Source organism: Anolis sagrei, chromosome 5, assembly GCF_037176765.1.
Source record: "Anolis sagrei isolate rAnoSag1 chromosome 5, rAnoSag1.mat, whole genome shotgun sequence".
NCBI lineage: Eukaryota > Metazoa > Chordata > Lepidosauria > Squamata > Dactyloidae > Anolis > Anolis sagrei.
Genome location: NC_090025.1, coordinates 97,819,897 through 97,837,777, shown reverse-complemented (window position 1 = coordinate 97,837,777; position 17,881 = coordinate 97,819,897). Strand labels below are relative to the sequence as shown.

General features: G+C 39.4%; 1 protein-coding gene across 3 annotated transcripts in view; it reads left to right on the top strand.

Moving 5' to 3' along the window:
• The window catches only part of SCUBE1 (signal peptide, CUB domain and EGF like domain containing 1), a 282,888-nt gene that overhangs the window by 167,595 nt on the left and 97,412 nt on the right, over window positions 1-17,881 (top strand). For all 3 annotated transcript variants that reach the window (XM_067468907.1, XM_067468906.1, XM_067468905.1), the window contains one exon: window positions 9,031-9,147. In XM_067468907.1, coding sequence (XP_067325008.1) covers window positions 9,031-9,147 — 117 coding nt within the window. The remainder of the gene's footprint in view (window positions 1-9,030; window positions 9,148-17,881) is intronic.

Here is a 17,881-nt window from a genome sequence, read left to right as displayed (position 1 = left end):
CTGCAATTCCACCACATATGATTTAAACCCACTTATTTGTCACAGATTATGAGCCTGTCTGGAAGGGCCCTGAGGTTTGCAACCAAATAGTGCAGCATGGAGTGTTCCTCTTTAGAATTCCAAAGTCAGAGTGATCAGAGCCACAGTATTCAATGTTTTAAATAATTTAAATGGTAGTGCCCAGCAACCTGGTTTATATTGTTTTATCTTCTTAAGTTTCAGTGAGGGGAATATCTGAAAACTTTGGGGTTCTCTCGGGCCTTCAGTTACCTTCCCTTCAGTATAAGTGGTTTAATTTTGTTGTGTTTGGAGGCATCCTTTGTTTGAGAGTGTTACTGGCACAACAGCCAGGATATTTCTGTGCAGATACCCTCACTGATTGACTTTGGAGCTGCAAGACTACTCACTGCGGTGACTCAGTGGGTTAAACCCCTGTGCTGGCAGGACTGAAGACCGACAGGTCGCAGGTTCGAATCCGGATAGAGCATGGATGAGCTCCTTCTATTAGCTCCAGCTCTTCATACAGGGACATGAGAGAAGCACTGCCTGAACATCAAGCAAAAAGTGAGTGCTAGAAACAATATCATACGAAAGCTGACTGGCACAACCTGGGGATCACAACCAGATACAGTGAAGACATCTGCCCTTGCACTGTGCTACTCTGCTACTGAGTATGCATGCCCAGTGTGGAACACATCTCACCATACTAAAACAGTGGATGTGGCTCTTAATGAGACATGCCGCATTATCACGGGGTGTCTGCGCCCTACACCACTGGAGAAATTACACTGCTTAGCCAGTATTGCACCACCTGACATCCGCCGGGAAGTAGCAGCCAATAGTGAAAGGACCAAGGCAGAGACATCTCCAGCTCATCCCCTGTTTGGGTATCAGCCAGCACGCTAACGACTTAAATCTAGAAATAGTTTTCTAAGATCTACAGAGACACTCGCTGGAACACCTCAGCAAGCGAAAGTCCAAAAGTGGCAGGCTCAAACCCAGCACCTCAACCAATGGCTGATACCAAATGAGAGACTCCCTCCTGGGCACACAGAAGACTGGTCGACCATGAGATGCAGAGCCAACCTTCAGAAATGGGGCCACAAAGTAGAATCATCGAAATGCGAGTGTGGAGAAGAGCTGCTGCAATGCAACCTGAGCCCTGCCACATGCACAATGGAGGTCTTTCTTGCAGCAACACCAGAGGCACTCCAGGTTGCCAGGTACTGGTCAAAGGACATTTAACCAGCTACCAAACTCACAAGTTTTGTATTTTTCTGTTTGTTTGCTTTGTTCTGTTAGAAATGTAATATAATGGACTGGCTGCTCTGACATGACAAATAAATAAAATATGAGAGAAGCCTCCCACAAGGATGGTAAAAACATCAAAACCTCCAGGCATCCCCTGGGCAATGTCCTTGCAGACGGCCAATTTTCTCACACCAGAAGCAACTTGCAGTTTCTGACACGACAAAAAAAAAATCAAGCTTGCTAATTGCAACATTCACACTTGCTTCAAACAGACAAGGGTTCTTTCTCCCACCCTGGACATTCCACAGACAGACACACACATACACATATTCCACTTGCCTCATTTCCAGTAGACCTCTCAACAAACCTCTGAAGATGCTTGCCACAGTTGCAGGTGAAACATCAGGAGAGAATGCTACTGGAACATGGCCATATAGCCCAAAAACTCATAGCAACCCAGTGATTCTGGCCATGAAAGCATTCAGAATTGGTTAAGTGCTGAACACAGATGATAAACAATGGCATATGGATGTAAAATCTTCTTTGTTTCATCCTCATAAGTGAATAGGACATATTACAGTAGTTTTCCTCTTTTGTTTTCTTCCCATATTTGAACACTTCAAAATGTCATGAAGGAAATATTCTGTGGAAACAAAACACATGGGATGTTTTTGCACAGAATAATTATTCTACAACACCATAGGATATTTGAATGCAAGAACAAAATTATGCAAAACTAGCCGTTCCCTGCCTCGCATTGCTGTGGCACAGTCTGTGTATGTGTGTTTTGTGTATGTATATGTGTGTATATATGTGTGTTTGCGTTTATATATATGGTTTTGCACATGTGTTGTAATGTAATTTTTTTTGGCTTTTAAAGTCTCTTCCACTGTGTTTTTCAGAGTTTTTATGAGTGATGGTCACTCGTTGGCTTGATAGGTGTATTGTTTCCAAATTTGGTGTCAATTTGTCCAGTGGTTTTTGAGTTATGTTAATCCCACAAACTAATGATGAATAAAAACCAATCAAATCAGTTTGATGATTATAAAACATTTTAAAGTGCATTCAGATATTCTTTAAAAACTCTTGAAAGCAGTGTAAAACAATCCTAGAATCCAGTTTTCACACAGTTAAAGCAGTGAATATCATGTAGAACAGCATTGTTTTGGCTACCTGTCAGAAACGTAAAACAGAAAAGTAACTTTCTTGGACATGGAGTTCCACAGTTGATGCACTGCTACAGAGAATGTCCTGTTCTGTGCCCCCCCCCCCCCCAACCTAACTTAATGAAGTTTTGGGACACAAAAATCTGATGATCTCAGATTTCTAGAAGGCTCTAGAGGAGGCAGCCTTTCATGTTGGTTAGGCGTTTGCCTTCAAAAGGAGGCCAACACCAGCTCTGATACAAATAGGATGCTAGTGTAGTTTTTTCCAAGACTAGTGTATGATCTCTAAAATGCATTACTGGCCTCTACATTTTGCGCAACTTGCAGCTTCTGAATATTTTTCAGAGCTGTCCCACATACATTAAACTGCAGTAGTCTAATCGACAACGAATAAGATATGAACCACTTATGCATCAGCCAAAGCTGGCCAATGGACTCCTGACCAGTGGAACAATCTAGTGTTCCAAGAGCAATTGTGAGTCCAAAGCATAACTGCACCTTAGAATAAATTTAGTATCATTTCTAATGAAATCATAGTAAATACAGGATTTAATTGCCATCAAGAATATTACATATAAGTCTCACATAATGAGATATCCTGATACAGTATCATTGCCTCATAAACATTGATCTTCTAATTTCTTATCAGTAAACATTGGGGGTGGGGGGGACCTTTGTCATACTTGGAATAAAAGGACATTAGAGCACTAAAGATTAGCTAAAATTACTTTGGATTAAAGTAGTAGTCAGAAGTTTGGCTTGGTCATCTGAGTGTGCTTCCAGACCTTCTCATCATCCTGGACAAAGAAGTGTAGCAAAAATCATGGTACCTGACAGCAAGACCAAGCACAGAGCTACCAGTCCTGGTAAATGTTCCCTTAGTTTCCTGGCACGTTTGTTTATAGCAGATTTTAGAAATCCGCAAGACGGACAGGGGACATCTGCCAGAAGTTTCCTTCTTATTTTTTTTAAATTGACTCTTCAAGATGTCCTGGACCTTATAAGCTAGTGGTTCTCAATCAGTGGGTCCTCAGGTGTTTTGGCCTACAACTCCCAGAAATCCCAGCCAGTTTACCAGTTGTTAGGATTTCTAGGAGTTGAAGGCCAAAACATCTGGGGACCCACAGGTTGAGAACCACTGTTATAAACACTGATGCAGATATCTGAATGTGCACACAAGTAGATTTCTTGTCATTATCCCTCCTTACCCTTTACTTTTTTCTCCCATGAACCCCATTTTCCTTTGGGGTCACTTGCCTCCCATGTGGGTGCCCACTGTATAAATTCAAGCTCTGTTTAATTTCATAAACATCAAAACAAATGAATGCTTGCAGAAATTTCTCATGGGAATTACTTTCCAATTGTGCTTCCATTTAGCCCCCTTTGAGTTTGTGGCTCCATTTGTTTACAACCCTCATCAGATGTTTCAGGATTTTAAAATGTGGACATGTGTTGGCCTAGTCCACACCAGTGTATAGGGGTGAAGTCACATGCTTTTTGTGAGTGCAGGGATATACTTGTGCACTAGTTGAGTCTGTACCTTGGGAAGTCAGACTTGGCCACGGTGGTCCATGCTCTTGTCACATCTAGGTTAGATCACTGCAACGCACTCTACATGGGGTTGCCTTTGAAAACTGCTCGGAAGCTTCAAATAGGCCAACGAGAGGCAGCCAGGTTAATAACTGGAGCGGCATACAGGGAGCACACAACTCCCATGTTATGCCAGTTCCACTGGCTCCCAGTTTGCTACCGAGCACAAGTCAAAGTGCTGGCTTTGGCCTATAAAGCCCTAAATGGCCCCAGCCCAATTTACCTGTCCGAATGCATCTCCCCCTATGAACCACCGCAGAGATTAAGATCTTCTGGGGAGAGCTTGCTCTTAGTCCCGCCACCATCACAAGCGCATTTGGCAGGAACTTCTCAGTGGTTGCCCCTTGGCTATGGAACTCCCTTCCTAATGAGATCAGGTCAGCCCCCTCCCTCTTGTCCTTTAGAAGGATAATAAAAAACGTGGTTGTGGAACCAAGCCTTTGGGACTGTGTAATGAGGTGGCAATAGGAGCTCTTAGTATGCCAACCAAATTCGATATGGTTGTTGAGACAGTTTTAACTAGAGGATTTTAATGTCAAGATAAGTGATTTTAATGGTTTTGTATGTGTATAGTCTAGTACGTTTTGGCATTGAATGTTTGCCATTTCAGGGTGAGAAGGGCCGAATATAAATGCTTTAAATAAATAAATACAGTGATGCGAATATGTGCATCTTTCAGCCAAAATCAGATTTTAAGAACACCTTTGTTTAACATGTGTTTTTCAATCCAGTCGCATTTTTGGCAAATGTCATTTACCCATCCTCACCTTTAGCCTGGTTCAATCCCCCTTTTAGGTCCTGTGTAGAAAAGCCATGAGTTATATCTAATAGAACAAATAGGCAACATCCTTTAATTTCTCTTATTGCAAAATGCATACTATGCTTTCTAAATGTACTCAGAGTTTTAATCTTTGCCTTTTTGTATCGTGATTACTCACTAAACATTTGATTTTCGGGTACATTTTGCATTGTAGAAAGCAAATAATTACTCTATTTCATAGGCCATAATTTATTATTTAGTAATAATTCAATTCATTGTGGTGCAATGCCAAATTCATGTTTTTCATACACATCCAGGCTTTCAGATAGGACTATTCATCATCGTTAATTGTAAACTGATCTTGCTCTTCAAAAACTATTTTGGACAAAAACATGCTTTTAAGTACTAGACTTTTACATTCTTCTTTTGCTAGAACTCAAGATAATTTTGACAATCTATTCTTGCAGTTTCTCATCTTCTAATGTAGTACCTACTCAAGAAACAATTCCCATTAGGTTTTATTGTACATTCACGTGAATAGGATTTGGCAGCAGATTCAGCCTTCAAAAATGGTTGGGAGTGGGTTGAGAGTAGTAGAATCCTAATAAGCAAATACATGGAGTGCATCAATCAGAATTATACACTTGTAGAAGTCCATAGACTTAAGTATATTCAACTGCCTCCTGGTAAAATTGCTAGGACTTCAAACAGTTTTTAATATTGACCGTATCATCCCCGCGGTTTATTGGAAGTGCCTGGTTACAAGTAATGACAGTGCATTACTTTTGAGAGTAGCAGTATAAAATTTTTTAACAATGACCACAATTTCCCATATATAATAAATGCTGGGGGTTTTTTTTGGGGGGGGGGGGTTTAGGCTTTCTCATTACTTGGGTTGGGGTGAAATTCATGCGAGGGAATTTCAAGGATATTTTAAAAAATCCTTTACATTTTGGATGGGTTTTTTTTTTCATCCTAAAATAAACAATAACTGAAGAATGAACAAATCATGTTGTTAAAAATATTGATTATAGCAACACAATCAAGAAAAAAGAATCTTCCCAAAAATAGAACCAAGGCGGGGGGGGGGGGGGCAACCAGAAATTATAAATGAAAAGAGAACGGATTTCTGGCATTTTGCACACTCCCAAGAAAGGAAAGGGAAAATAGAAGTGTGACTAACAATAATGAATCCTTTATAACAGAAACTTTTTTTGGCTGAATGAGAGCATGGTCTATTGGTGACTCTGCCGCTCTTTTCAGGATTTTCTTATGGTAGCAGACAATATATTTTTAGATTCTAAAATGGTGAGTACCTTACCAGGAGAAAAGCAAAGAGGCTCTTGCTCAGAAAGAAAAGACAGTCCTCATAGAACATATAGATAAACAGAGAAAATGTATTGAAAATACGATAACTACTGCTATAGGCAATCACAGAAAGCAGCACCACATTCACACACACTATTTTTTCTTGGGGCATGTGTAAAATTCAGATCCAGTAAAATAAAATGCTCAAGCTGTATTTTACAATAAATTTTACATGGACTCCACAGTATCTTGACTACTATCATCAAATTAAAGTTTATATTAGTGTTTATAGATTGCACAGTGAAAGTTACACAGTAAAAACTGCATGTTTTATGGCAGAAAAATATGGATTTAAATCACAATCATATAATAATAATAAATAATAGTAAAGCTTTATTTATATTCTGTCCTATCTCCCCGAAAAGATTCAGGGCAGCTTCCAACAAAAAATGGCAAACATTCAATGCCATAAATACATTAAACAATGACAAAATAAACAACCCCGCCTAATCCCAAAAGTAAATTAATAACTATAACAAAGTAACCGATAGATAAAATAAATAATAATTTATTTATGAACTTTTATGGGGTTTTTTTTCCAAATCATCTGAAGATCATAGTTCATCTCTCTGTTTGGAGATTGTTCGTGATGATAGTTATATTTGATAGATATTTTTGTCATGCAACTTTAGATGCCCATATCGGCTTTAATGGTGATTTGGAAAGGATGTTGCATAAAAAACCATAGTGGTTCTCAACTTGTGGGTCCCCAGGTGTTTTGGCCTACAACTTCCAGAAAACCCAGCCAGTTTACCAATTGTTAGGGTTTCTTGGAGTTGAAGGCCAAAACATTTGGGGACCCACAGGTTGCGAACCACTGCCATAGATACTCATAATTGGGTTTTTTTATGTACAAGATAAAAACTTTTCATTTTTGATATATGTGAGAAGCCATACTATCTCAACAGTCACCTTTTGGCTGGACACACTCACTTTGTGTAGCTGGACACACTCATTTTTCATGACTCCAACAGCATGTTATTGGAATTCCAGTGAATCCACAGATCCAAAAGTAGTAGTAATTTTATTGATTAGCCCTTAGGCCATATCACAATACCAAACCAAACAACAAGGCTTGATAAGACTTGATTGCACTCTATGTCACAGATCCAAGAGAATATCTGGAAAGAAGAAAATGATGCCTGCATCTAGAAACATGCATAAAACAGGGAGGCTGTTAAATTTTCACACAAGACTTTGTCAAAGAGAAAAAAAGTTCCACTAGTTCTCTCCATATACATCCTGTTTCTATAGTTTATGCAGTTTTAAACCTCTGTTAAAATTGAGCCAACAACCTTTGAAAAGGCTTTCAGTCCCATCCCCTAAGAAGAAGTATCTATTCACAGTTAATTTTTAAAGTATTTGTATCAAGTTTTCTAGTAAGAAAGATCAAGCTTCCAAAACCATGGAACTACTGCATTTCTTCAATTCTAAAATGCACTTTTTCCCTATATAAACATATCTAAAAATGAGATGTGTCTTAGTCACAGGTGTATCTTAGGGTTTTTGTGGTGGTGGTGATACAAAAATCAGTGTGCATCTTGCCATTGATGACATCAACATGCAATCCCATCATTCTAGTCTTGAAAGGATGCTACCCTTAACAGAAAAGAGGTTGCCTTTCCCATTTGTCTATTAGCAGAGAGAGAGAAATAGAGGAGAGATGAGACCATAAAATCTAGTTCTAAGCAATAAGTAACTGCTGGATCACACCATGGTTCTACTCATGAAAAGAAACAGTAGTAACCGCTTCTTTCTATATGAAATGAATGATAAGGAATGTATTTAGGCTGTTGTTTATTATTTACATTACAAACATTATTTGCTTACTTTTTCGTGAGTTTGCGTCACATGTTTTTCTTTTTGGCGATGTATTAGACACTCTTCATGAGGTGGTGCCTAATAACCATTTCTCATGATTGTAAAAGTTTTCAAAAAGTGTTGCAGCTTTCTTTTCTTATGTTTGCCCAACCATCATCTGACATCCAACAAGCACTGGGAAATTTCAATGACACAGCTTGGAATGGGTTCAGTGACCTCAATTATGCCCTCCCCACCCACTCCAAACTCCTTTCAATTTGCAAAAAAAGCTTTAAGTGGACAAAACCCAGATGCCTTTTTCTTGTAGTTCAGTAAGAACAGATTGGGCATGTAGATTTCTGTCAAAGTGATGTATGCAGTTCATTTTCTGTTCACTCTTTCTGTGATTGAAACTATTTGAAATGTTCCTTTTGAAGTACAGCATTGGGCTTTGCTTTTCTGTGGTTGTTTTTTTTTTTTCCAAATACAAACATCAAGAAGAATACCCCTTCTTCCTCCTCCAAAACATAAGTATTAAAAAGTAGTCACGGAGAACGGCTGATATGCTCGTCAAACATTACTTGGAAGTGAGCTGTAATTCAACCCCAGGGCCATACTGTTTTTACTCATTTCTGCTTTGAAAGTTAATTTGTTAATAACAGCCATGCTTTTTTCAAAACCTGCATGTAAATATTCCTTCTGGACTACAGTAATATGATATTGATTAAAATGATAAATATTCTCTGATAGTTGCGCTTTTCCAATCAAAATGTGTTTACATGGGAATAAAATTAATTAATTTCAGTGAAACTCTTCAGTGTGATAGTTATATTTGGTACTCACTTCATTGTGAGTAAGGCACATTTGATTCTATGAAAAAAAATCCAGGTCATTGTAAATAAAATTAGGACACTATGTGCTTTGGGGATGAACATTAAGGAAGTCTTAAAGCCTTGGCAACAAATATATGCATGCTTAGGGGTAGATTGCTTACATAGCATTGAAACGTTATGCAGAACACTTAGAGGACTACAATGTGTTGTGTTATTCTCTCTGTCTCCTCTTTTTCCCCTGTTCCTCTCTTTCGCTTCTCAGAAACATGTGCTGTCAATAATGGAGGCTGTGACCGTACTTGCAAGGATACAGCAACAGGAGTACGCTGCAGTTGCCCCGTTGGATTTACCCTGCAGCCTGATGGGAAAACATGCAAAGGTCAGCTTCTGTTTGTTTTGCAATGCATCTTTCCTCTTAGTCGTCTCAGCATCAGAGTTAAAATGTGAATATAGCCCACACTGGGTTTCTGTCTCTTAGCAGTGCAATAGTCATCAGACATGCCTCAACTCTGGCAGTCTTTAGGAGGAGCTTGAAAACGTGGTTGTTCCAGTGTGCCTTCCCAGAATAAGGAAAACTCTCAGCATTATGTTCTCAAAATGCACTTTACTACTGCTTTACGATTGACTGCATTCCCTCATTCTCTCTAAAATTTCTATCCCAATTATATCCTACTTGGCTCACATCAGCACTATTTTTTAATTTTAACCTATCACATTTGGCCCGGCCTTTGGTTTTAAATGTTTATATGTTACTGTTGATTGCTTATTGTCTATTTTGTTTATGTGATTATGATTTATATTGCATTTATTGTTTATTGATGTTTTATTTTATTGATGTTCGGTTTATTGATGTATTGTGGGCTTGGCTTCATGTAAGCCGCACTGAGTCCCTTGGGGAGATGGTAGCGGGGTACAAATAAAGTGTTATTATCATTATTATCAGAGCTCCCGGTGGCGCAGTGGGTTAAAGCACTGAGCTGCTGAGCTTGCTGATCGAAAGGTCGCAGGTTCGATTTCGGGGAGCAGCATGAGATTCCGCTGTCAGCCCTAGCTTCTGCCAACCTAGCAGTTCGAAAACATGCAAATGTGAGTAGATCAATAGGTACCGCTCAGGCGGGAAGGTAACGGCGTTCCATGCAGTCATGCCGGCCACATGACCTTGGAGGTGTCTACGGACAACGCTGGCTCTTCAGCTTAGAAATGGAGATGAGCACCACACCCCAGAGTCAGACATGACTGGACTTAATGTCAGGGGACTACCTTTACCTTTTTATCATCATCATCATCATCATCATCATCATTATTCTGTGCTATCACTGACTGTACAGCAGGCACTAATAGCCTTTCTTATTTGAATTACAAATTTCCATTGTAGGTTACATGCAGTCATGCTTAGAGTAGCATCAGTGTGAGTTAGGTTGGTCATAACTAACTGAAGCCACCCTTTTATTAAGTCTACTAACTGTTTCTTTTTGGGTTCATTCCTATGTTTTGGATGAATATTTCAGTGAATGTATAACACAAATTTTATGAAATCCAGCAGACACCTTTTTGTTTTTATTTTTACGTAAGGGAGGAATCAACTGTGTATAGAAATAGTGTATTCTTCTCAGATATATACGACTGAAACATCCAAGAAAATAATTAGAAATTAGTAAATAGATTGGGTCAGCTCCTCTGGCTGCCAGTCTGCTTCTGAGCACAATTCAAATTGCTGGCCTTAGCCTATAAAGCCCTAAATCAGTAGTTCTCAACCTGTGGGTCTCCAGATGTTTTGGCCTTCAACACCCAGAATGCTGGGAAACTGGCTGAGATTTGTGGGAGTTGTAGGCCAAAACACCTGGGGACCTGGTTCTGATCCAGCTTACCTGTCCGAATGTACCTCCCTCTATGAACCATCTTGTAGATTAAGATTTTCCAGGTAGGCCCTGCTCTTGGTCCCACCCCCTTTGCAGGTGCAACTGGTGGGAGAGAGACAGGACCTTCTCAGTGGTGGCTCCTTGACTATGTAACTACCTCCCCAATAAAATTAGATCGGTGCCCTCCCTCCTGGTCTGCAGAAAAAAGTAAAACTTGGCTATGGGACCAAGCCTTTTGGCAGTAAGCAATACAAGGAATGATCAGGGATTATGTGCAATTGATATTTGATATTTGGAACAGCCTTGGACCATGATTTCTGGATTATGTGATTTTAACATTTATATTAATATGTTTTAAACTCCATGTTTTAATGTTGTTACATTTTTACAATAGTTACATGTTATTGTTGTTTTATGTTAGCTTTCATATGTATGTGAGACATTATATTTTGCCATAAATACGTTGGAAACTGCTTCGACCCCCCCCCCCCCCAAAACAGGGTGAGAAAATTGGTATACAAGTGAAGTAAATAAATAAATAGTCTGGATTTTATATGGCGGTTTCCTCAGGTTCCAGTGCCAAGCAGAATCAGATACCAGAGATAATTTTTTTGCCTTGAAATCTCTCCAATCAGAGAAAGTAGCCTCTTCCGTGCCTATACCTTGAGATGTTATGTATGTTAGTCATATTTAGCTTTACAGGTGATCTATGTATTTATTGGTGAAGCCACAGTAGCTAATACAGCACCCTTAACTATGATGTTTTCACATAGACTCCTAGTCAAATAATCTCTTCTTGATGGTCTTCTATGTATTGTATCCTTTATGTCAATCTGATCTTAAGCAGGAAGATCTATTTAACAATTGGTGAACTTTTATAGGGGATTTATAGATAGGGTAGGCCACCAGATATTTCCTTTTATGGTTGTCATTGCATGGTCACCTGATATTATGTTTCATTAAATTGAAAATAATATACCTTAATGACTGTTGATTACTAGTTATATCCATTTTTCTTGAGTTAATGAGACAAAGAACTGATTCGCCTGTGTGTATATAATGTACGGATTGTCTGCACTTTATTAGTATGTTTATGCATGAACATCCCCATTGGAAATAATGGTATTTAAGGTGTTGTTGCTATTGATTGTTGGAGGATGCTCGCCTATAAAATGGATCATACCAAGCATTCGTGCCTCTTCAAATTCTACAGCACTGCTAGTCACAGCTGACCTCCAACTGGAGCCCTCAATGGCCAGGGCTTCTCACTTCTCAGTGTCTATGCCAGAATTTTTAAGGTTGGCTTTGAGCCCATCTTTAAATCTCTTTTCCTGTCCACCAACATTCTGTTTTCCATTCTTGAGTTTGCAATAGAGCAACTGCTTTGGGAGACGGTGATTGGGCATCCGGACAACATGGCCAGTCCAGCGGAGTTCATGGCTTTGGGAGACCATCACTTCAATGCTGGTGGTCTTTGCTTCTTCCAGCACACTGACATTTGTCCACTTGTCTTCCCAAGAGATTTGCAGGATTGCTGATGGAATCGTTCCAGGACTTGCATATGACGTCTATAGACAGTTCATGCCTCGCAGGCATATAGCAGGGTTGGGAAGACAATAGCTTTATAAACAAGCACCTTGGTATCCCTACGGATGTCCCGGTCCTCAAACACTCTCTGCTTCATTCGGAAAAATGCTGCACTTGCTGAGCTCGGGCAGTGTTGGATTTCAGTGTCAATGTTGACTTTTGTGAAGAGGTGGCTGCCAAGGTAGTGGAAATGATCAACATTTTCTAATGTGACACCATTAAGCTGTATCTCTGGCATTGGAGAGGGACTGGCTGGTGACTGCTGGAAGAGCACTTCGGTTTTCTCGATGTTCAATGACAGGCCGAGCTTCTCGTATGCTTCTGCAAAGGTGTTTAGAGTGGCTTGTAGTTCTTCTTCTGAATGCGCACAGATGACATTGTCATCAGCATACTGGAGTTCTATAGCAGATGTTGTTGTAGGCTTAGTTTTGGCTTTCAGTCTGCTGAGGTTGAATAGCTTGCCATCTGTCCGATAGATGGCTTCCACTCCGGTGGGAAGCTTCCCATCAACAAGGTGAAGTATCATAGCGATGAAGATGGAAAAAAAGGTTGGGGCAATAACACATCCCTGTTTGACACCTGATTCCACCTCAAATGGGTCACTTTGGGAGCCATTGCTGTCCAAGACTGTTGCCATCATGTCATCATGGAGGAGCCACAGGATGTTCACAAATTTGTTAGGGCACCCGATTTTTTGGTCACCACTAAGAACAAGAGGGACCCAGCAGCGCCATCCTGGATTTTGCACCACTAGGTCATTTAGCAACTGGGCCAGAGTTCCCAATTCCAGATCAACATTGATGTGTATGGTCTATGTATATGGGTCCTAAAGCTAACTGCAGTGAGAATGGATTGTAATTTGATTCAATGAAATTGTAAGGAAGGTGTGGACCTGTTATTGTTTTAATCTTAACATAGTAGCAGGCCTTTAAAAGGATATTTTTGAACTATGCCTTTCATAATCCTCCAGCCAGAACATCTATTAGCTATCCTTGTTTGGGGATTCTGGGAGGTATAATTTAATGAAAGTAACTTTTCCAGTTTCTGTATAGTTGGTAACAATGCTTTTAGGATCACTCTAAACTGTTCTTGTCTGAGTTTAATTGAGGACCAAAAACAACAACAAAGAATTGTTTCTTCATTTGTTTTTCTTAAAGATCAACATGATGCTTTTTTCACTGTCATTGCAGAAAAGCTAGCCATGAAATGCCACTTGCTGAAAATGATCACCCGTCTTAAGGCTGTTTAACATGCTTTTTAACTTTTTGGAGGTAATTAACGTTGTCAAGTGAATAGACAAGGAAAGGCATAGTATGATGCTTGAAGATCCTTCCAGTTTGTAACAGAAAAGAAGGGGGAAATTCTTACCTGAGACTCTGTCCAATGCATCTGGTCAAGCTGACTTTTTATTGCTTGAATAATATCCCTTTGAAAAGGGCTTATTGCCATTGAGTATTCACTATTTTTTAAAAAAAAACTGCAAAGGAAAATAACCTGCAAAATTGGTGTTTTGTATAAAAACTGCTATGACATTTACTCAGTAAGTAAATGCTGTTGCTTAAGAAACAAAGATGCAAGCCTAAAGAAATAGGGGAATATGAGTTCTTTTAAAGTACTGCTCTGTGTCTTAGATGCTGACAACTTGTAAGCAAATAGGAATTTAATTATGTTTCTTAATGTACCAATAACTTTTATTGAGATAGAATCCCTTATTCTTCTCCCTCTTAAAAATAATTTGTGTCTTAGAGAAAAGCATCTGGAGTCTGTTATTTTCTGTAACTGCTTTATATTGTTCTCAAACTATTACTCTGCCTATCAACAAGCAACATGAGTGTATATTTTGTAATGACCGATTCCTGTTTCAATGCAACTTGTAAATAATATATATGCTTTGTAATTCTTAACGAAAACACTGAATGGCACATCAGTCTTATTGAAACAGCACCATTTTATTCTGCTTTGGTGAAACCACACCTGGAATACTGGGAAGCTATATTGGGAAGCTGGAGGGTGTCCAGAGGAGGGCAACCAAAAATGATCAAAGGTTTGGAAGCCACATCCTATGAGGAGCTGCTTAGGGAACTGGGAATATTTAGTCTGAAAAATAATAAGTTAAGATGTGACATGGTAGCCATGTTTAAATATTTGGAAGGATGTCACATTGAAAATGGAGCAGACTTGTTTTCTGCTGTTTTAGGCACAGAGCAGTGGGTTTAAACTGCAGGAAAAGTGATTCCAGATGAATATTATAAAGAAATTCCAGATAGTAAGAACCATTTGACAGTGGAATACTCTGCCTCGTGCTATGATGGAGTTTCCTTTGGAGTGTTTTAAGCAGAGACTGGATGGCCCCTGTCATCTCTTCCAACTCGGTGATTGCTCCCATATAGCAGTTAGAGATTGAGAGTGGTTGGTCCAAGAACAATATAATATGTTCCTGGCAGGCATGTAGCCAGGGGGGGTGGCTTGAGGGGCTTCACCCCCCCCCCCGAAATTCTCATGGTGGTTTGCGAAAAGGCCTTACTGGTGCATTATTTAAACTGTTATGTTTATTCATATCATGATCTCATCACCATACTCAGTATATCCCATATGCATGGGGGTATTGGGGTAATGATACAAAAGGTTTGCTAGGCTAGACCCTCTTTCACTCAGACTCAGCCCCCCCGAAACTCAACCCCCCCGAAACCTCCCCTGAAAAAACTTCAGCCCCCCCACCACCACCGAGTGGATGGAGCATCCGTATTTCACAGATTTTCACTTATCTCAGTGGCTCCTGGAACGGAACCCCCGCGATAAGTGAGGGAACACTCTAGGTACAATAATGATGGTACTATGGCACAAGAATAAGCCATTTAGTTTTTATTCATCTGCTTCAAAGTACAGTAGTTTGTTTGTTTTTATCGTGTCAGGAGTGACTTGAGAAACCACAAGTTGCTTCTGGTGTGGGAGTGGTGCTCTTCATCTTTGTCTTTCCATTGTTCATACAGGGTCAGAAGTCTCCCAAGTAATGATGAACAACCAGAAGACTATTATATTATTCTGAGAAGTTATTAACTAGATCCCTGGCCATTACAAGCAAACTGTAACAAAGTAACTGCTTATTAAAGTAACTTTTTGTAAATAACACTTGTTCTGTCGCACGCTGGGTCTGTAACAGTTGTCTTTTCTATGGGACGTATACTTTAAGCCCAGCGGGACAGCCAGGGCACCTCAAAGAGAGGTTCTCAGGGATTTTTCTGAAGTGATGGTCTTTAGAGTCTTTAATGATGCAACAAAGTCTTTATTATGGAACAAACAACAAATCTTCAATGGTTCAAACAATACTTCAAGGCTTTCTTTGTCTATTCCTCAATGGACTGGCACCTGACTTTGATTAACTAAACTTTCTCTGTAGGAAAAACCCTTTTTAACCTCTCCCAGGCTGCTTTCTATCTATGCCTCATCAGTGTGGGACCTACTACCGATTCCAAATGTGTCTGGGTATCGAGTAGACCTACCAGCCAAGGCTTGAAGATATTTCAGCTGGAGTTCCGTGGATCTGTAATGCTGTTCTCCCTTCGAGAAATCTTAGAAACTTCAGAGCTGTTCCCTCTGATGCTGTGAGGCTTAGAGGCTGTGAGCTCTCAGCCAGAGCTTTTGGGACCTTTCTCCTGGAATTTCTGCTTCTGTATCCCCGGATGTTATTTTTTCCTGGATGCTATTTTTCCCTGGATGCTATTGAGAAAGGAAGCTTTTCTACAGGACGAGCTGGTCTACGTCTTATAGCTTAGCTACCTTGTGTGAGACTGTCCAAAAAATGGCTCTTGAAAGGCCCTTCCTAGTATATGTGTTGTGATTCCTGTTTCGGAGAACTAACACTATTTTGTGTAATATGGTGGACATGAAGTGCTTTGTGGCCCCCGCAGTAGAATCTTGTACATGTATTTCCTTGTTCATGATCTGTGGAAGACCTCCAAATTCCTGAAAATGGATGCAGACTGGGAAGAAATTTCATCAGTCAATACAGTCATCTCCATTCACCATAGTTTCTCCTACTTAGTTTGACACTTGTCCTTCCAGCTCACTTGGCATTTATCCACACATTCTTGGCTTCTGTGCAAAATCCTTGTCAGGTGCTAAATCCTTTCTTTATCTGCCTTGACTGAAATATATAAAGTGTCTAATCAGTTTAGTGTTTAACTACATTGGACACAACATGCATTGCTGACAGAGTAGAGAGTTATTTGATATCAACTGGTTTTAGGAATGGAAAATCAAAGGAAGCACTGAACCATTTGAGTTTACAGCCCGAAAGCAGCAAATCTGCCTAGTGTAGCACAGGAAATGCAAAACTAGGTTTCCTTAGGGATACAGAAAAAAGAGAGAGGTGTTCTTAATCAATACGACAGAAAATACAGTACTTCTAAATTATAATCCAACAAATGATAGTTTTCCAAGATGTATATAGAACAGAAAAAAGGCAAATTTTACCAGTTCTGTCTTTAACTCACTTGCTAACACTGCTTTTAAAAACATGGGGGATTCTTTCATTGTAATTCAATGAGAGTAAATTTTCCATGTTCTACTTTGAACAGAAAAAAAGGAATTCTTATAACTCTGTTATAAACACAGAGGAATTATAATTCAATAAAAGAAGCATTTCCATGCCAGTGTGTGTGTGTGTGTGTGTGTGTGTGTTTGTGTGTTTGTGTGTGAGTGTATATGTTTTTCCAAAGTGTGATTTTTAACAGGCTGTTAAAATCATGAGAGATATTTTCCTTGTCTTTCTGGTAAGGGTGTGACATCTTTTACCCTCTAAATAATATTCATATTCATGCTATTAATTATCATAAACTGTCTGGAGGGAAGAAATAATAAGAATTAGGATATATGACTATGATAATCCAACAGAGTAGTCCCATCTATGGCTATATGTTTAAAGTCAGGCCTTATTGACTTTAATGGATAAAGGTTTAATATTTTAAGAATCTAACCAACTTAGTTATGGTTTTGAAGTTTTTGGTGGGAATATGAAAAAGAGGAAGAGAGTTAAAGAGAGGGAGAGATGGAAGGAGAAGGAAGTTGATGGGTGTAACTGGGAGAAAAGGGGTTGAACAGCCTGGTTAAACAGCATATGAGAAAGTTAAGAAGGATGTGGAAAGAAAAAGATTTTAGAAGAAAGAATACAAATGTTACTGATTTTTGAGGAGGGGGGAAGGAAAAATACAATAATAGAGAGATAGGAGAATTAAGGAAGGACAGAGAAGAGCAGTGAAAGTAGGAAATGTGGAAAAGAGAATCACTTTGTTAGATCTAGTTTGATTAAAGTTTGGGACAAATACAAAAGGTACTTTTACACAAGGACCCCTCTTTGGATCTCTCCAATTGAGGCCAAACAAAGAAGGCTTCTGGGATGGCAATGCTGGCCAACCTATAAAGACCTGCTAGGCTAGAACGAAGCAAAAACAGTAACATCTGGAAGCTGAAACCTCAAGAGGAGTTAAGCCAAAAATATAAAAAACTCACGTGGCTACAATACTTACAGATTAAAGAAATCTTCAAACAGGATGAGCAACTAGGATTCGAAGATAAAGAAACAACCTGGGACAAAATAACAAAAATGAAAAGAAAAACCATAACAAAAATATACAACCAGCTGTTAATCTGGGAAACGGAAACGGAGGA